This window comes from Nerophis ophidion, linkage group LG10, assembly GCF_033978795.1.
Source record: "Nerophis ophidion isolate RoL-2023_Sa linkage group LG10, RoL_Noph_v1.0, whole genome shotgun sequence".
Taxonomy (NCBI): Eukaryota; Metazoa; Chordata; class Actinopteri; order Syngnathiformes; family Syngnathidae; genus Nerophis; species Nerophis ophidion.
Window position 1 is genome coordinate 30251748 of NC_084620.1, and position 17090 is coordinate 30268837.

At 41.5% G+C, this 17090-nt stretch overlaps 2 protein-coding genes across 2 annotated transcripts; one reads left to right on the top strand and one right to left on the bottom strand.

Moving 5' to 3' along the window:
• Window positions 1-226: 226 nt before the first annotated feature.
• si:ch211-63p21.2 (FH1/FH2 domain-containing protein 1) lies at window positions 227-16640 on the bottom strand. Its single transcript, XM_061913418.1, has 11 exons — window positions 16299-16640; window positions 15989-16222; window positions 9248-9643; window positions 2079-2653; window positions 1872-2012; window positions 1629-1811; window positions 1449-1568; window positions 1224-1385; window positions 898-1151; window positions 455-825; window positions 227-380 (listed from the first exon to the last, which is right to left on the bottom strand). The coding sequence occupies exons 4-11, from the start codon at window positions 2508-2510 to the stop codon at window positions 352-354; spliced, it is 1692 nt and encodes a 563-aa protein (XP_061769402.1). The 5' UTR covers window positions 2511-2653; window positions 9248-9643; window positions 15989-16222; window positions 16299-16640; the 3' UTR covers window positions 227-351.
• Window positions 8485-16753, top strand: si:ch211-63p21.1 (uncharacterized). The gene is made up of 7 exons (XM_061913419.1): window positions 8485-8701; window positions 9314-9401; window positions 9480-9554; window positions 9624-9701; window positions 14568-14638; window positions 14706-14877; window positions 16041-16753. Exons 2-7 carry the CDS (start codon window positions 9339-9341, stop codon window positions 16224-16226), a joined length of 645 nt encoding a protein of 214 aa, XP_061769403.1. The 5' UTR covers window positions 8485-8701; window positions 9314-9338; the 3' UTR covers window positions 16227-16753.
• The last annotated feature ends 337 nt before the right edge of the window (window positions 16754-17090 follow it).

Consider the following 17090-nt stretch of genomic DNA (forward strand, 5'->3'; position numbering starts at 1 on the left):
AGTGCCAGATTTATTTTTTAAAGGTTAATTGGCTATTTTTGGCAATTTATTTAAATGTGTATCAAACTGGTATCCCTTTGCATTAATCATTACCCAAGAAGTAGCTCTTGGTTTCAAAAAGGTTGGTGACCCCTGCTCTATGTCGTCAATGAAGTACGCATGCGCCACCTGCTGTACCCTTTTTGATTTACTATGTGGCAAGTACAACCATAATAAGAAATGCCCGTTTTGTTTCGAGCAGAAAGTTTTTAATAGTTTCTTCAATTCTTTCAAGTTGTTGTATGTAAAGTTAAGTGTTCAAACTATATATTTGAGATGTCACGTCATCTGGTTAGCTCTCCACCAGCAGCGTTACCGCTTCAATTTTGCTGAGAGTGGACCTGACAAGCAAACAAATGTGCGCTTAGTAAGAATTTAAAACAACGGGAAAGATGATGGAGGATCTTAGCCTCACCTTGGTTGTTTAGCATCCTCCTGCGGTGCAGAGGCAGCGTCACATCCAGCTTGGAGGTAAAGTCGGTTGAAGTCAGCACGGCCTCCAGATTGCGGTGTTGCTCACTTTCCTGATTAAGTAACACAGAGCCTTGTTTCTTTGCATTATTTGCCAGGTCGTGTACTTGTACATGTTTTGGAGATGGTTTCCCTCTTCTTGCAGGAGTGTTTAGACTTGGACTTGCAGCTGCACGCTCCCTCTGAAGCAGAATGGTCTGCTGAGCGGCCCGGAACTCGAGAGAGAAGTTACTTATTGTTCTACAGAAGTCCTCTGCTCTGGTTTCTCGTGCCATTGCTTTAGAGTAACCCAGGAACAAGAGGAATGAGTGGAACCTGGAAATATTTGTTTTGATTAATACACTCATCATGCTTACTGTACCTCAAACTAGCAGTGGGGTGACTCACCGGTTGACAACCCTGCGATGGACAGCTCTCAAGACCTTCATCCTGTCCTCACACTCCCTCAGGATATGTGAAAGCCTGTGACGGAGCGCCCCATTCTGTCCTAAGCGTTCACCTCCTTCCACTAACAGTCTCCTCTGCTCCCCCTTTGACAATTTACATTCCTCTGCTCTATCTAACATCTTCATCTGCTGCCATGAAACTCTACAGACGTCACCGAGGTGGTCTAGATTGGCTTGGACCAGGGAGTAGTCCCACTGTAAATATGGAGGAGGAGGAATTGCAGACCATTTTGTGTATCTTTAAAAACACAAATAATTGCACACCACCTTGCCAGCTTTGCTAACCGCTGTCAGTTCCGAGTAGAGATCCGAGGACTGAGGGTAGAGATGCAACAGGAGCACGCATACATGATGCAGCAGAGGCTGGCGGGAGCGTGTGTCCCTCACCTGGGAGAGCTTGCCCAGGTAGCTCAACTCGAAACCGCAAGCCTGGGGCATGCAAGTCTATGCATAACACAGTATGGACCCCATTAGGGATTGCTTCCTTCTCACCTTACATCCGTTGAGGAAGTTACCAATGGCTAACACTGTCGCAAGAATGTGTCTGAAGGTCTCGCTAGCTACCAGCTGCTCCATGGCCACTTTCAGGTGGAAGAGTGGCTCGGCAATCTCCTAAAAAGAGGCGCAAACATAAAGCAGAGTGTAATGATTTAAAGAGTGGTCGTTACTCACCTGTTCCAAAGAGTCGTAATCCAATGCGAAGGCCCATAGGTTAAGCCTGGAGCTCAGATAAGGGATCTCCCCCAAAGTCTGAAGGCAGAGGTCGGCTGTGGCCAGAGGGCAACCGGGGTTCTTAGTCTTAGCCTCTTTGATCAGACAGAGCTCTTCCTCAGTTGGGATAAGAGTTTGAAGCCGCTGCAGTACACAACAAACTCTTCAGCAAAACAACATTATTATTCAAACACTGGACAGTACCTGAAGGTCCTCTCGGTCCAGCACACTGCTGTCCATGCTGTATATAGCAGGGGGAAGGAGACGTAGGGGTGGCAGGCGGCTCATGGTGATAGTGATGTTGTTACTCCTCGTCATTCCCAACACTGACACTACTGCTTGTTTCTGGGTCAAAAGACAGGAAGATAAGACATCACTTCATGATAGTGCACAAGCCCTGACATCTCTTACCCGCTGCTCACAGGCCACACTCAAGCAGGTGCTTTTGCCCTTCCATTCAAACAGAAACTCCAGCCAATCCGTATCCAAGTGGACTGGCTCAAGTCCGGCCCAAATAGTCTGAGTTCCAAAGCGAGTCCTCCGGGGAAGTGGGACCAAACTCGGCAGAGCCCTCCAGTGAAGTTTCAGGGTGGCACATTTATTGGCAGCTCTCTTTGGGGTGGCTAGGAAGCGTTTTTGGTCGAGAGGAGGAGGTGGTGGAGGCGTTAGAACACCATATAATCTTTCATCTGTAGAGTTGGTTTCTTCGTCTTCAGTGCTGTCCAGTTCTTCCTCATCCCAGAGGTCTGAGAAGTCTAAAGTGTTAAGGCAGAGGCGCGTGTCAGGCTTGAGGGGCCAATCCCACTTTGGGGGGCTGTCCTTGGCTTGGTCTGACTCTTTCATGGTCACTTCAACATATTGAGGTGTTCTAGATGCACCCTGGATAAAGTTCTTCTGGTCTTCAATGAATCGCTGGAAATGTTTGACCTCAAATCTTCAATATCGCCCTGACGACTCTGCAGACATCTTTCTAGCTTTGTCTCCTTCTGAGAGAGAGAGAGAGAGAGAGACTGTGCATCAGTCTCGCTTTATTTGAGTTGCACCCTTTCCCTTAATTTCCTTATCGGGCCTTCATCTCCTGTTTGTATTGCGGCTCGTACACACACAACCCAACACTATCCGCATTGCATCTGCTTCCCGCCCATAAAAGAGCTGCCTTTTTTTCAATCCAACCTTACATCACATTAATGCACTTGCAGGGCAATGCACCTTTTGAGAACTGCTCATTTTGACTAAAATTTATTTAAGACATGATACCCAAGAAGCTGAATGATGTCCATTGGTGCAAAACACACACGTTATTGTCGTGTTCTTGAGATCAACTCGTTTATGGTCGACTTGCAGCCTTAATGAGCTTGGTTCCCTCCCTCGGTCATGCAGCCTCCCTCCCTTATCTTGTTTGGTGGCTCCAGGGACATTTCCAACAAAATGGGAATGCATGGCTGCTTCAACCAAACAAACTATACAGATTTTTACAAATTCTGGATTGGCTTCACGATGTCGTAGAGGCCGGTTTGGCTCACTGTCAGGTTATGTCAGGATATTCCGGCTTTCTCCTATAACCCAAAAGGTTGAGACCCTAAATTCTGTGCAGTTCTGAAATGGCACACTGCCAAATGTTTCTGTTCTTACAAATACTGAAATAACATTCATGCAATGTACAACATTTTTTAATAAAATGGTATGTGTGATGATATATATTAGAGATTTTTATTTGTATTGCACTGATGAATGGCATTTAATTTCTTTGTTAACTATGATGAAATATGACAATAAAGAGATTATATTATATTCTATGTTCTAAATTTTCCATCGCTGTGAATGTGAGTGAATGGTTGTGTGTATGTGTCCTGTGTTTGACAGGTGACCAGTCTAGGATGTACCCTACTTCTCATCGAAAGTCCACTGGGATAGACTCCTGACATCTTCTCAATTACAAAACAATAAAACACAAAACTCATAAAGACAAGTGAACAACAACTATACAATAGTAACAAATATCCTGTCAGGTTCTGCAATATTAAGTAGATTGCGGTCTAACGATAAACCACAGTAAAACTCAAAACAGTTCAAAATTTTAATTATCCTAAAACGTGATTGATTGCCTCACTTTGAAAAACTCAGGGTGATACCACTCATTTTCTTAAAAAGTCACTAGCGCACTAATCGCTAACTAGTTTGAATGATAACATGACTACAAGACACATAGATTTTTTTTTTAAATGGTAATAGTTTTTTGTATGTGTGTAAGAACTTTGTGAGCACATTCAACAGTACCATGATTATAATGGTAACCGTCATAATTTTGGTCACAAAAACCATGATAATACATTTTCATATAGTTAACGTCACTATAAGTAATACATAACTTTCATTGACTATCAATAACATTTTACTTATTCATGTTTTATAAACACCTTTTTTATTTCACACAAAACGAAAAATTAATTTAAACATGGGAAAGTTATGGTGTTGATGAACTATCAATAATAAACATGGAGAAGGGGTAGGATTATCGTATTTCCTTGGATTGCCGCCGGGGCGCTAATTAATTTAAAACCTCTTTTCACTCCTGCACTTAGTAAAGGCATGCGGTAAAAGTAAGCATGCGTTAATTATTTTAAAACCTCTTCTCACTCCGGCACTTACCAAAGGCATGCAGTAAAAATTTGAGTGTGATGTAAGCTTGGACCTTAAATCTTACTGAATAGCTCTTAATCTTCTTCCCTTAATGGGATTTCAGATTACCGGTATTGAAATCAGCCTCCTCCATTTTGAAAATGATGACAGGGGAAGAGTCACTCATGATGTCACGAGTTTGACCAGGCGGTAATACCAAGCATGCGCTAATTATTTTGCGAAGCGAGTTTGACCCGGCAGTAATTCAAGGCAGGCGCATAATATATGCCCTGCGACAATTCAAGGAAATACGGTAAATATAAACTTTGCTTCTTCCTGCTCCTTTTCAGATATGTTGTACAAATAAATTATTACCATAACCATAATATCGTATGCCTGTTTGATACTTATTCCTGAAGAGGTGGCCATTTTAAACATTTTAGACCTTGGTTGCTTTGTTGGGTCTCCTCCTGTCTCTGGCCATGCTCCCCCAACCAAAGCAGACGATGTCGTGGAACACCGCAGACGCCACCACAGTGTATATGTTTTCTTTTGTTGTTGCTGTTTTACAAACCCCGTTTCCATATGAGTTGGGAAATTGTGCTAGATGTAAATATAAACGGAATACAATGATTTGCAAATAATTTTCAACCCATATTCAGTTGAATATGCTTCAAAGACAACATATTTGATGTTCAAACTGATAAACATTTTCTTTTTTTTGCAAATAATCATTAGCTTTGGAATTTGTTGCCAGCAACACGTGACAAAGAAGTTGGGAAAGGTGGCAATAAATCCTGAGAAAATTGAGGAATGATCATCAAACACTTATATGGAACATCCCACAGGTGTGCAGGCTAATTGGAAACAGTTGGGTGCCATGATTGGGTATAAAGCAATTTCCATGAAATGCTAAGTAATTCACAAACAAGAATGGGGTGAGGGTCACCACTTTGTAAGCAAATTGTCGAACAGTTTTAGAACAACATTTCCCAACGAGCTATTGCAAGGAATTTAAGGATTTTACCATCTACGGTCCGTGAAATCATCAAAAAGTTCAGAGAATCTGGAGAAATCACTGCACGTAAGTGATGACATTACGGACTTTTGAGCCCTCAGGCAGTACTGCATCAAAAACCGACATCAGTGTGCAAAGGATATCACCACTTGGGCTCAGGAACACTTCATAAAACCACTGTCAGTAACTACAGTTGGTCGCTACATCTGTAAGTTCAAGTTAAAACTCTACTATGCAAAGCCAAACCCATTTATCAACAATATCCTGAAACACCGCCGGCTTGGCTGGGCCCGAGCTCACCTAAGATGGACTGATGCAAAGTGGAAAGGTGTTCTGTGGTCTGACGAGTCCACATTTCAAATTATATTTGGAAACAGATGACGTGGTGTCCTCCAGAACAAAGAGGAGAAGAACCATTCGGATTGTTATAGGCACAAAGTTCAAAAGCCAGCATCTGTGATTGTATGGGGGTGTACTAGTTCCCAAGGCATGTGTAACTTATACCTCTGTGAAGGCACCATTAATGCTGAAAAGTCCATACAGGTTTTGGAGCAACATATGTTGTCATCCAAGCAACGTTATCATGGACGCCCCTGCTTATTTCAGCAAGACAAGTGTTACAACAGCGTGGCTTTGTAAAAAAAAAAATGTTGCAGTCCAGACCTGTCTCCCATCGAAAATGTGTGGTTCATTATGAAGCGTAAAATACAACAGCGGAGACCCCGGACTGTTGAACGACTGAAGCTCTACATAAAACAAGAATGGGAAATAATTCCACTTTCAAAGCTTCAACAATTAGTTTTCTCATTTAACAAACGTTTATTGAGTGTTGTTAAAAGAAAAGATGATGTAACACAGTGGTGAACATGCCCTTTCCCAACTACTTTGGCACATGTTGCAGCCATGAAATTCTAAGTTAATTATTATTTGAAAAAAAAAAAAAAAAGTTTATGAGTTTGAACATCAAATATCTTGTCTTCGTAGTGCATTCAACAGAATATGGGTTGGGATTTGTACTTTTATGGTTGTATGTCGAAATGGCTGTTTGCATCAGCTCTGGTCTTTTAATGTTTTTTTTAATGTCCTTCGAGCTCTTTGATGTTTCCCTCTTACACACATATTTATGTTTGCTCTGGCTATGACGGCTGTGTTTTTTCCATGGCCTTAGTCTGGACCCCTTCTCCAGGGGCCCAGGCTTAGACTGAATATTTGTTTTTTACATCGTTTACCTGTTTTTCATCTTTTTTGTAAGGGGCGCCGGAAGTTGGCAGACCCGTCAGCGATCCTGTTCTGTCTCCATGTAATGTTTGTAGGCTCTGGAATGGGATTGTGCTGAAAATCTTAATTTCCCCTCAAAGATTATTAAAGTATTTCTGATTCTGATTCTGATCAATGATGTAACAAATGCGAGAATATTTGTATATACTGTTTGAGTTTGAGTTTATTTCTAACATGCAAGCACACAACATGATACATCACAATTTTCAGTTTCTCTTTTCAACATGTTCGAAAAGGAGTAGGAAGAAGCAGAGTTTATTTAATCCTACCTCTTAATTTTTACATAACAGTTGCTAAAACTTTTGTTCACTTCCTGTTCTCAATTTATTCACAATATACACCATAAGTAATCACAATAAAAATAGTTGAATAAATAATCCTTGGTGAGGTAAATTAAATTTCATATAGTGAGATGAGTAAGATTATTTTGAAAATAATTGGATGGATGAAATAAATTCAGAATCTATATCATGGTTCTTCTTCTTTGTACTTTGTAATCACTTTAAGTTTGAAGAGTTTCTTGAAGTGGATCATATTAGTAAATTGTTTTATTGCTTTGCTTAATCCATTCAATAATTTAATTCCACATACTGATATACTGAAGGTCTTAAGTGCTGTACGTGCATACATCCATCCATCCATTTCTACCGCTTGTACCGTTCGGGGTCGTGTGGGGTGCTGGAGTTTATCTCAGCTGCTTCGGGCGGAAGGCGGTGTACACCCTGGACAAGTCGCCATCTCATCACAGGGCCAACATAGACAGACAGACAACATTTACACTCACATTCACACATTAGGGCCAATAGTATACAAATGTTTTAAATTACATTGGCTTGCAAAAGTAGGCCCTATGTATTTATAAATAAATGATAAATGGGTTGTACTTGTAAAGCACTTTTCAACCTTTAACGTACTCAAAGCGCTTTGACACTACTTCCACATTTAACCATTCATACACTGATGGAGGGAGCTGCCATGCATGGCGCTAACCAGCACCCATCTGGAGCAAGGGTGAAGTGTCTTGCTCAGGACACAGCGGACGTGACGAGGTTGGTACTAGGTGGGGATTGAACCAGGGACCCTCAGGTTGTGCACGGCCACTCTCCCACTGCGCCACGCCGTCCTTATTTATGAATGATATTCATATATATGATACCATATTTTGGTTTGTCCATCCATCCATCCATTTTCCCACCGGTTATTTCTTTTGGGGCCACAGGGGGCGCTGGTGCCTATCACAGCTACAATCGGGCGGAAGGCACACACCCTGGACAAGTAACCACCTCGTCGCAGGGCCAACATAGATAGATAGACAACATGTACACTCACATTCACACACTAGGGCCAATTGTATACAAATGTTTTAAATTAAATTGGCTTGCGAAAGTAGGCCCTATGTATTTATGAATGATATTCGTATATATGATAGCATATTTTGGTTTGTCCATCCATCCATCCATTTTTTCTACCGCTTATTCCCTTTCGGGTCACGGGGGGCGCTGGTGCCTATCACAGCTACAATCGGGCGGAAGGCGGGGTACACCCTGGACAAGTCACCACCTCGTCGCAGTGCCAACACAGATGGACAGACAACATTCACACACTAGGGACCATTTAGTGTTGCCAATCAACCTATCCCCAGGTGCATGTCTTTGGAAATGGGAGGAAGCCGGATTACCCGGAGGGAACCCAAGCAGTCACGGGGAGGACATGCAACCTCCACACAGAAAGATCCAGAGTCCGGGATTGAACCCAGGACTACTCAGGACCTTTGTATTGTGAGGCAGACGCACTAACCCCTCTACCACTGTACTGCCCTATTTAGGTTTGTGTATTTAAAAAAAAAAAAAACGTGTCTTTTCTCCAGCGTTTTTATTTTGAAAGGATCGAGCGGAACTCCACATTCCTACGCACTTCCGCTTTGTTCTGAAGGCTCGCTCGCGGTATCCCGCCGAATGCGTAAACTGTCAATCATCCGTGTGTCAAGTGACGTCACGAAGGATTTGCCACAATGTCAAACATCGTCGACCAGTGCGTGCCAAGCAGCACCTGGCTGGCATCTCCACAGCAGGCTACCTTCGTATTTTAGAGGTCTTCACGTCTTCGTCATGCTATCCAGGTAAGATGATCAAACGTCTTTTTTGTATCTTTTTTTTTTTAAACCATCACCGCGTCGAATGATTCCACAGTGCTTAGCCGGTTCGCGTGTGAGTCAATGAACGGTGTGAATGTTGCGTGATGAGTAGCAATGGCAGTGTCATTTAATCGTCTGGTCCTGATGCAAAAAGTTGCCCGTTACGTAACGCGAGTGCGCCACTGCTCGCCAGATGTGACTCCATCTGTAACACTAACTTTACTTACACGCTAAACCACTCAATATTAGCACATTAAAACTACAGCTGGACTGGACTCTCACTATTATGTTAGATCCACTATGGACTGGACTTTCACAATATTATGCTAGACCTACTCGACGTCCGTTGCCATCTGCGGTCCTCTCCAAGGTTTCTCATAGTCCTTCACATTGACATCCCACTTGGTTGTGAGTTTTTCCTTGCCCTTATGTGGGATCTGAACCGAGGATGTCGTTGTGGCTTGTGCAGCCCTTTGAGACACTTGTGATTTAGGGCAAAATGAATAAACATTGATTAATTGATTGACTGACCTGTGGGATGAACAGCGTGTAAAACCATCATTGCGAGCATGACGCAAACGATGCGGTCTACTCTAGGTCTATGTGAGCCAGGTCAGAGGTCATGCTGCGGGGGGACTCCCACAGCCTCTTTTCCTCAGGAGAGACGTCCGACAATGACTGTGAGGTTGTTCATCTTCTGCCTCTTTGCAACACGTCAGCGCACCAGCTTCCTTCAATAAAGCGCTTTTCGTCTTCCTCCTAGGTGGGGCCAAGTCGCCGGGGTCCAGATGTGGCGTGCCCCCGCCCGCGTTATTCAGAAACGCTCACGCCTTCGTCGGTAAGCGCTCGCCGGGGGTTGCCCCACAGCTGGGGTTCGTCCGAGCTCACCCGCCACATCTTTTCTCAGGAGGCAGTGCCGTGTGAAAGCTGTGAAAGAAACCCAGTTGTGGTAATGACACGCTACTCAGAGGGATATGGAACAGAGGTACTGTAGTTTTTGTTGCCATGGAAATGTGTCTTGTGTCACTGTAAAAGTCAATAGATCCAGGGGTGTCAAACTCATTTTAGATCGGGGGCCACATGGGGAAAAATCTACTCCCAAGTGGGCCGGACTGGTGAAATCACGGCACGATAAGTTAAAAATAATGACAACTTCAGATTATTTTCTTTGTTTAAAAATAGAACTTTTCTGAAACTGTACAAATCCTAATGTTGTGGTTTTTGTACATCTAATAGTATTCTTTCTTTATTTGTCGTTATTTATATTTTATGAACAAATTACGTGATATTGTTCATCAGTCAACTCATTGGTGTTTATTTTCAATCAATCAAGATAAAAAAATTATATCAAAATCAAAAAACAGAATGTTATTCATGTAGTTTGCTCATTTTCGTCGACTGATGTACTAACATCATGTGGTTTATTTTGGACATAGGTAGCATCTTCTATAAAAAAATACAAATAATTGCTCTTGCAACATCAAGTGGACACATTTAAAACAGCTGTTTGATTCATTCAAAAAATTCAGGTTAATTTTTATACTCAGCAACTAATCCCGCGGGCAGGATAAAACCTGTTCGCGGGCCTGATCCGGCCCTCGGGACGTATGTTTGAAACCCCGGCATTAGATTGTGTGTGGACCAAAGACCCAAACACTTAATTTAGTAGTTGTATTTATAGCAGAGGCATTTCTATAGTAAACTGCAGAGATTTCATTGGAAGCAGGAAATAAATGTTATTTATGCAATGAGGTGGCAACTTATCCATGGTGTACCCCACTTTCTGCCCGATTCTAGCTGACATAGGCATCAGCGCTCCCCGCGACCCCAAAGGGAATAAGCGGTAGAAAAAGGATGGATGGAAGGCTTTTATTTACCAAAACTTATTATATCCTACATCTTATTTTTATATTAAAGCTGTTGTTGTTGTGATCCGCCTTCAGAGTACACACACACACAAAAATCAAGGCGGTGTTTATGGTTTATGGAATCCAATGAGAGCCTACATCTCATTTGTTCTGTGCGGAAGCTTTGAAAAGGTTTCTTTTCAAATTGTGAAAAAATATATAGACATTATTGATCAAATATGTTCCCTTAAACTACTGATAGTAACATTAGCTACGCGCTTCTTGTAAAAATGTAACTTTGAGCGAGTTGCAAACAGACCTTTTAAATGATGATATAAAGCCATGGTCATTCATCAACAATAATATTTTTCACAACATAGAACCACTGTTATAGCGCGAAGGAACAAACAGCTCAGTCAGCATTTATATCGCTGATGCATTTATTGTGTGCAACAGCGTAGCAAGTGTATCAAGTATAAGTTTCACACCAACGACTGACATTTTAAAGCACATACGAAGGTAAATATGTCTACTAACAGATACTTCAAATGTGGGCACCTCCAATCTTCTAGAGTTTATTAAAAATGAAATAATCATGAGGTTGCCTACAGCCACAGGTAGTTTGCGTGTACTAAAACGTTCTAGTGTGATTTGATGATATTTGTTTTTTCCCATAAAATATATATTACTTACATCCATCCATCCATCCATTTCCTACCGCTTGTCCCTTTTGGGGTCACGGGGGGTGCTGTAGTCTATCTCAGCTGCATTCTGGCAGAAGGTATTATTAATACTAACATATATATATATATATATATATATATATGTATATACACACATATATAACAAAACAGGCCTTCACAAAAAAATAAATAAAATATGCCTTATCAATGCTTACAGCTGCCAGCACTAAAAGATGAACCTGTTTTGATGCTATGATAAATGTTATGTTGTGATGTCATATTTCATTTTTTATAATGTCGTACAAACCCTGTTTCCATATGAGTTGGGAAATTGTATTAGATGTAAATATAAACAGAATACAATGATTTGCAAATCCTTTTCAACCCATATTCAATTGAATGCACTACAAAGACAAGATATTTGATGTTCAAACTCATAAACTTTATTTGTTTTTTTGCAAATAATAATAAACTTACAATTTCATGGCTGCAACATGTGCAAAAGTAGTTGGGAAAGGGCATGTTCACCACTGTGTTACATCAGCTTTTCTTTTAACAACACTCAATAAATGTTTGGGAACTGAGGAAACTAATTGTTGAAGCTTTGAAAGTGGAATTCTTTCCCATTCTTGTTTTATGTAGAGCTTCAGTCTTTCAACAGACCGGGGTCTCCGCTGTCGTAATTTACACTTCATAATGCGCCACACATTTTCCATGGGAGACAGGTCTGGACTGCAGGCTGGCCAGGAAAGTACCCGCACTCTTTTTTTACAAAGCCACGCTGTTGTAACACGTGCTGAATGTGGCTTGGCATTGTCTTGCTGAAATAAGCAGGGGCGTCCATGAAAAAGACGGTGGTTAGATGGCAGCATATGTCGTTCCAAAACCTGTATGTACCTTTCAGCATTATTGGTGCCTTCACAGATGTGTAAGTTACCCAGGCCTTGGGCACTAATGCACCCCCATACCATCACAGATGCTGGCTTTTGAACTTTGCGTCGATAACAGTCTGGGTGGTTTGCTTTCCCTTTGGTCCGGATGACACAATGTCGAATATTTCCAAAAACAATTTGAAATGTGGACTCGTCAGACCACAGAACACTTTTCCACTTTGCATCAGTCCATCTTAGATGATCTCGGGCCCAGAGAAGCTGGCTGCGTTTCTGGATGCTGTTGATAAATGGCTTTCGCTTTGCATAGTAGAGCTTTAACTTGCACTTACAGATGTAGCGACGAACTGTATTTAGTGACAGTGGTTTTCTGAAGTGTTCCTGAGCCCATGTGGTGATATCCTTTAGAAATTGATGTCGTTTTTTTGATACAGTGCCGTCTGAGGGATCGGAGGTCACGGTCATTCAATGTTGGTTTCCAGCCATGCCGCTTACGTGGAGAGATTTCTTCAGATTTTCTGAACTTTTTGATGATACTATGGACCGTAGACGTTGAAATCTCTAAATTTCTTGCAATTGCACTTTGAGAAACGTTGTTCTTAAAGTGTTTGACTATTTGCTCAAGGAGTTGTGGACAAAGGGGTGTACCTCGCCCCATCCTTTCTTGTGAAAGACTGAGCATTTTTTGGGAAGCTGTTTTTATAGCCAATTATGCCACCCACCTGTTCCCAATCAGCCTGCACACCTGTGGGATGTTCCAAATAAGTGTTTGATGAGCATTCCTCCACTTTATCGGTATTTATTGCCACCTTTCCCAACTTCTTTGTCACGTGTTGCTGACATCAAATACTAAAGTTAGTGATTATTTACAACCAAAAAAATGTTTATCAGTTTGAACATCAAATATGTTGTTTTTGTAGCATATTCAACTGAATATGGGTTGAAAATGATTTGCAAATCATTGTATTCTGTTTATATTTACATCTAACACCATTTCCCAACTCATTTGGAAACAGGGTTTGTATATGTATTCTGTGTTTTTTTTCTTTTTCTCGGTTTTTCTTTTCTTTTTCTTTTTCATTGTAATTTTACTGCCTTTTTTACATCATGGCCAGGGGGCTACAGATGAAAACTAGCCTTCTGGCTGATTCTGGCTTTTTTAACCATGTGTGTTCTCTGAAATCGCATTGTCCCCTTTGACAAAAACTAGTATTTATACTAATATATACTATATATACTAATATATTAACTAATAAACTTAATATATCCTGTTTGATAAAAAAACAAAAAACTTCTTAAAGTATGCATTTTTTGAGTGTTAAGCACAATCGTGCAGTCCCCCTCCCTGTGGATATTCAGCGGTTAAAAAGAAAAGAAAAAGAAAAACTCCACGACTACTTCTATAATGCCCATAGAAAGTGATGGATGTCTTCTGCTTGTTGGAAAACCTAGCAAAACGCCACATGTAGGAGCATGATAAGATGACTGTGCATCAAATGAAAGTGTCTCCGTGGTGATGCCCCATATAGTACATGCAAAATTCTCATTTAAATAAAGTGGGCCCGCCTCTTTTTAATTGCAAATGCAGTTTTAGTAGATCAAATGCAAAATGCCCACTTATTGTACACGCTATTTTATAGATTGCACACGCTGCTTAGCGCGATGTATTTAGAGGTTAGTAAACTAGGCCCTATGCCAGGGGTCTTTGACCCATAGCTTGCCACCTCTTTCCAAATAGCTCACAAAGGCTTCTGGAATATTGTAGACACAGTACAAGCAAATAAACGTTCACAACACGTAAACGCTCAATTAACATGTAGAATAAATGACCTACTACTACGTACTAAAACAAACGACCATGTGCTAACAATAATGTAAATATAAATGTATTGATTAGATGCAATGCATGCTGGGTAGTTGACTGATAACTTTCCCCACAGCCACATGTGTACATCCAATCAAATTCATTGATGCCCCGCCCCTAAATTCTTACAGAAAAGGATTGTTTGCTTATTGGTTGCCAATCAAACCGTTGCCCTGCTGTCAAACATTAGACATTGGTAGTGACAATCACGCTGTGGTAAGTACGAAGAACAATAAGATGTTCATGAAGCATGAGAGGCAGTTTTATTTTGCAAATGTAAACAAGTGTGTGTGATCTGCGGTGCAAGTCGATCACTCTGTAAAAGTAAGTAACTTTGAGCACCATTTCACAGCATAATGTAAGATACACAATAACGAAGATGCAGATGAACAAAATTGACGGTATCAACATTTTGTTAATGTTCTGGCAAAACCAGCTTAGCCATGTGGTTTAGTTTGAAATAAATTACAAAAAATACATTTTGTAGTATAGCTCTCAGAAAAAAAAGGCAGAGAGTGTATTTTAAGTATTCAATTATTCAATTTAAAGTTAACTTTCTGTGTGCAGGAGGATTGTGTGCTGTCTGACCCTCAGGGGGAGAGCGACGCAGACGCCGACATCGAGGACACGGACTGCAGGTGGCGCCGCTCACTTGTTTCAGCTTTCCTCGAAACCTTCTCCAAATAACACCGTACATCCTTTCAGGCTCCAAGAGCCAGGCTCTCTGCAGCGAATCAGCTCCCGGCGACGCAAACGACAGCGCGTGGCGCGGCAGGACACCACCGAAAGCGAAGACGACGGCGGGCGGAGTCATGAATCGCATCGCTGGACTCTGCGGCTCAGTCCGGATAAGTCACAGAGCCGCACCATCCTAGAGGTGGATCACATTTCATATACACTAGTAAACCCCTCACATTTTGGTGTGTGTTGTAATTTGTCGTTCCCTCAATGAACCGCAGACCCCAGTGCCAGCTGCACTCATGTACGCGACCACTACCATGCCAGTAAATTGTCTTGCAACTCACATGTGTTGCCATCTATTTAAACCAGAGGTGTCAAACTCATTTTAGCTCAGGGGCCCCAAAGAGGAAAATCTATTCCCAAGTGGAAATCATGTCATGATAACTTAAAAACAAAGACAACATCCAATTGTTTTCTTTGTTTAGAAATAGAACAAGCATAATCTGAAAATATATAAATCATAATGTTTTTGTGTTTTTACACTTACATGTTGCTGTTCATAATAGACTATCTTCATTTGTGATGATTTATAATTTCTGAATACATGATGCGATAATATTCATCAGTCAAATAGTTGTGTATTTGGCAGTTTTAAAATGCTCTCATTGGTGTAATATTTTAATCTATCAAAGGATGTAATAAATAGTAATATCAAAATCAAATTACAGGATGTTAGTAATGCAAGTTACTCATTTTCCTCAACTGATGTACTAACATCATGCGGTTTATTCTGTACATACGGTATGTAGCATCATCTGCAAAAAAAACTTGTGAATTTGGACTCATTTCATGAATCACACATGAAGTTAGAAGGGGATACATGTTTTTGCATATTTATGTGCGCCCAGATTATGTGACCCCAGTCCTCTATCTTAACCGGGCACATAGCTCCGCCCCTTCTGAAGTCTTGCGCACTCCTGCGGCAGGGGATACAAAGAATTGCTATTGCGACATCCAGTGGACACATTTAGAAGAGCAGTTTCTTTCATTCAAAAATTTCAGCAAATTTTTATACCTAACAAAATCGCCTCGCGGGCCAGATAAAACCTGGTCCGGGGCTGTACATTTGACATCCCTGATTTAGACAATGATCGATGTGTATTGCCAGTGGATAGAAAGTGTGTAGTCCAATACAAGCTGTACACTGACTACTCCAAAGGGTATCAAGAACACCCATCAGGCATTGCCATTTTCATTAAATGGCATCGTCCATTGAACAGTTGCTGAAATGTAAGGGATGTACTCACGTTCTGAGATACTAGATGTTGCTGACGATGTTTCTTCCTGGCGTACGTGCAGGAGAGCATCTCGCAGGTGAGGCCGCTTGTCATCAAGCAGGACAAGCAAGCAGAACCGGCTAATACAGGTCAAGAACCTCTGGTGCCTGCCTGGGTGCCCCCCCTCTCCTCTCCGCTCGTACTCCTTGTCTTGCTGGTCCTAGCCGCCGGCATCGCCTCCGTCGTGCTGACATGGGTCAGAACCTGAAGGGCGGAGTCAAGAGTCCACATCAAGCACAAACACGTTTGTCCTTCCTGTCGTAGTTCCGTTTATTGTCACCTTTCAATCTTGAAGCCATTCAAAAGTCAAGCCCAATATGGACCCTTCTCGAAGTCATTCAGGTCAAAATCACGTCATCGCTCTGTCATGGCCTCCTTCTCCTAAATAGACTCGCACAGGAAGTCGGCGTGACACAACAATGATGACTATGCAACTCCACTCTTCCGACTGTGCGAGATTGGCCACTGAAGAACGTCCCTCCCATGTCCTTTTCGCACCCACTCTACCCTCTTCAAGGACAGTGACCTAAGTGACCCGGTTTTAAAAAGCAATAGCAAGAGAGATCCCATTCTTATGTGACTATCGTAGTATTTTATGTGCAGTACCTTCCGATTTTAATCAAGTCAGCTGGACAATCAGTCAGTCGATTAAAGCTAAACACTGTGTGAAAATTGTTTTGTTGAGTGTTTTAAGGGTCCACAGGGCTTCAATAAAATCAACATTTTCGACTGTAATTTTATTTTTTTTAATTCATACAAGCACAATAATAAACACATTGTTGTATCAATATCTGCAAACTAAGCATTATCATATCTTCAAAGGCAGAAATTGGTCATCTTCTAATGGAGTGGCCAGTGAGTGTTTATTTTAGGCCAATGAGAACATAAGAGCCCCCAAGACGGATCAGCACTAAAACAATCTGTCACCCCAAGACTCTTGTAAAGTTCATAGACATGTGACCTGCAGGACTGTGACGGTGTTAACAACCTTGCAGTAGTCAACACGGTCTTCAGAAGTTGACCTTGAAAAGATTATAGTGACACCCTCAGCTTCATCGGGGGTGAACTTGTC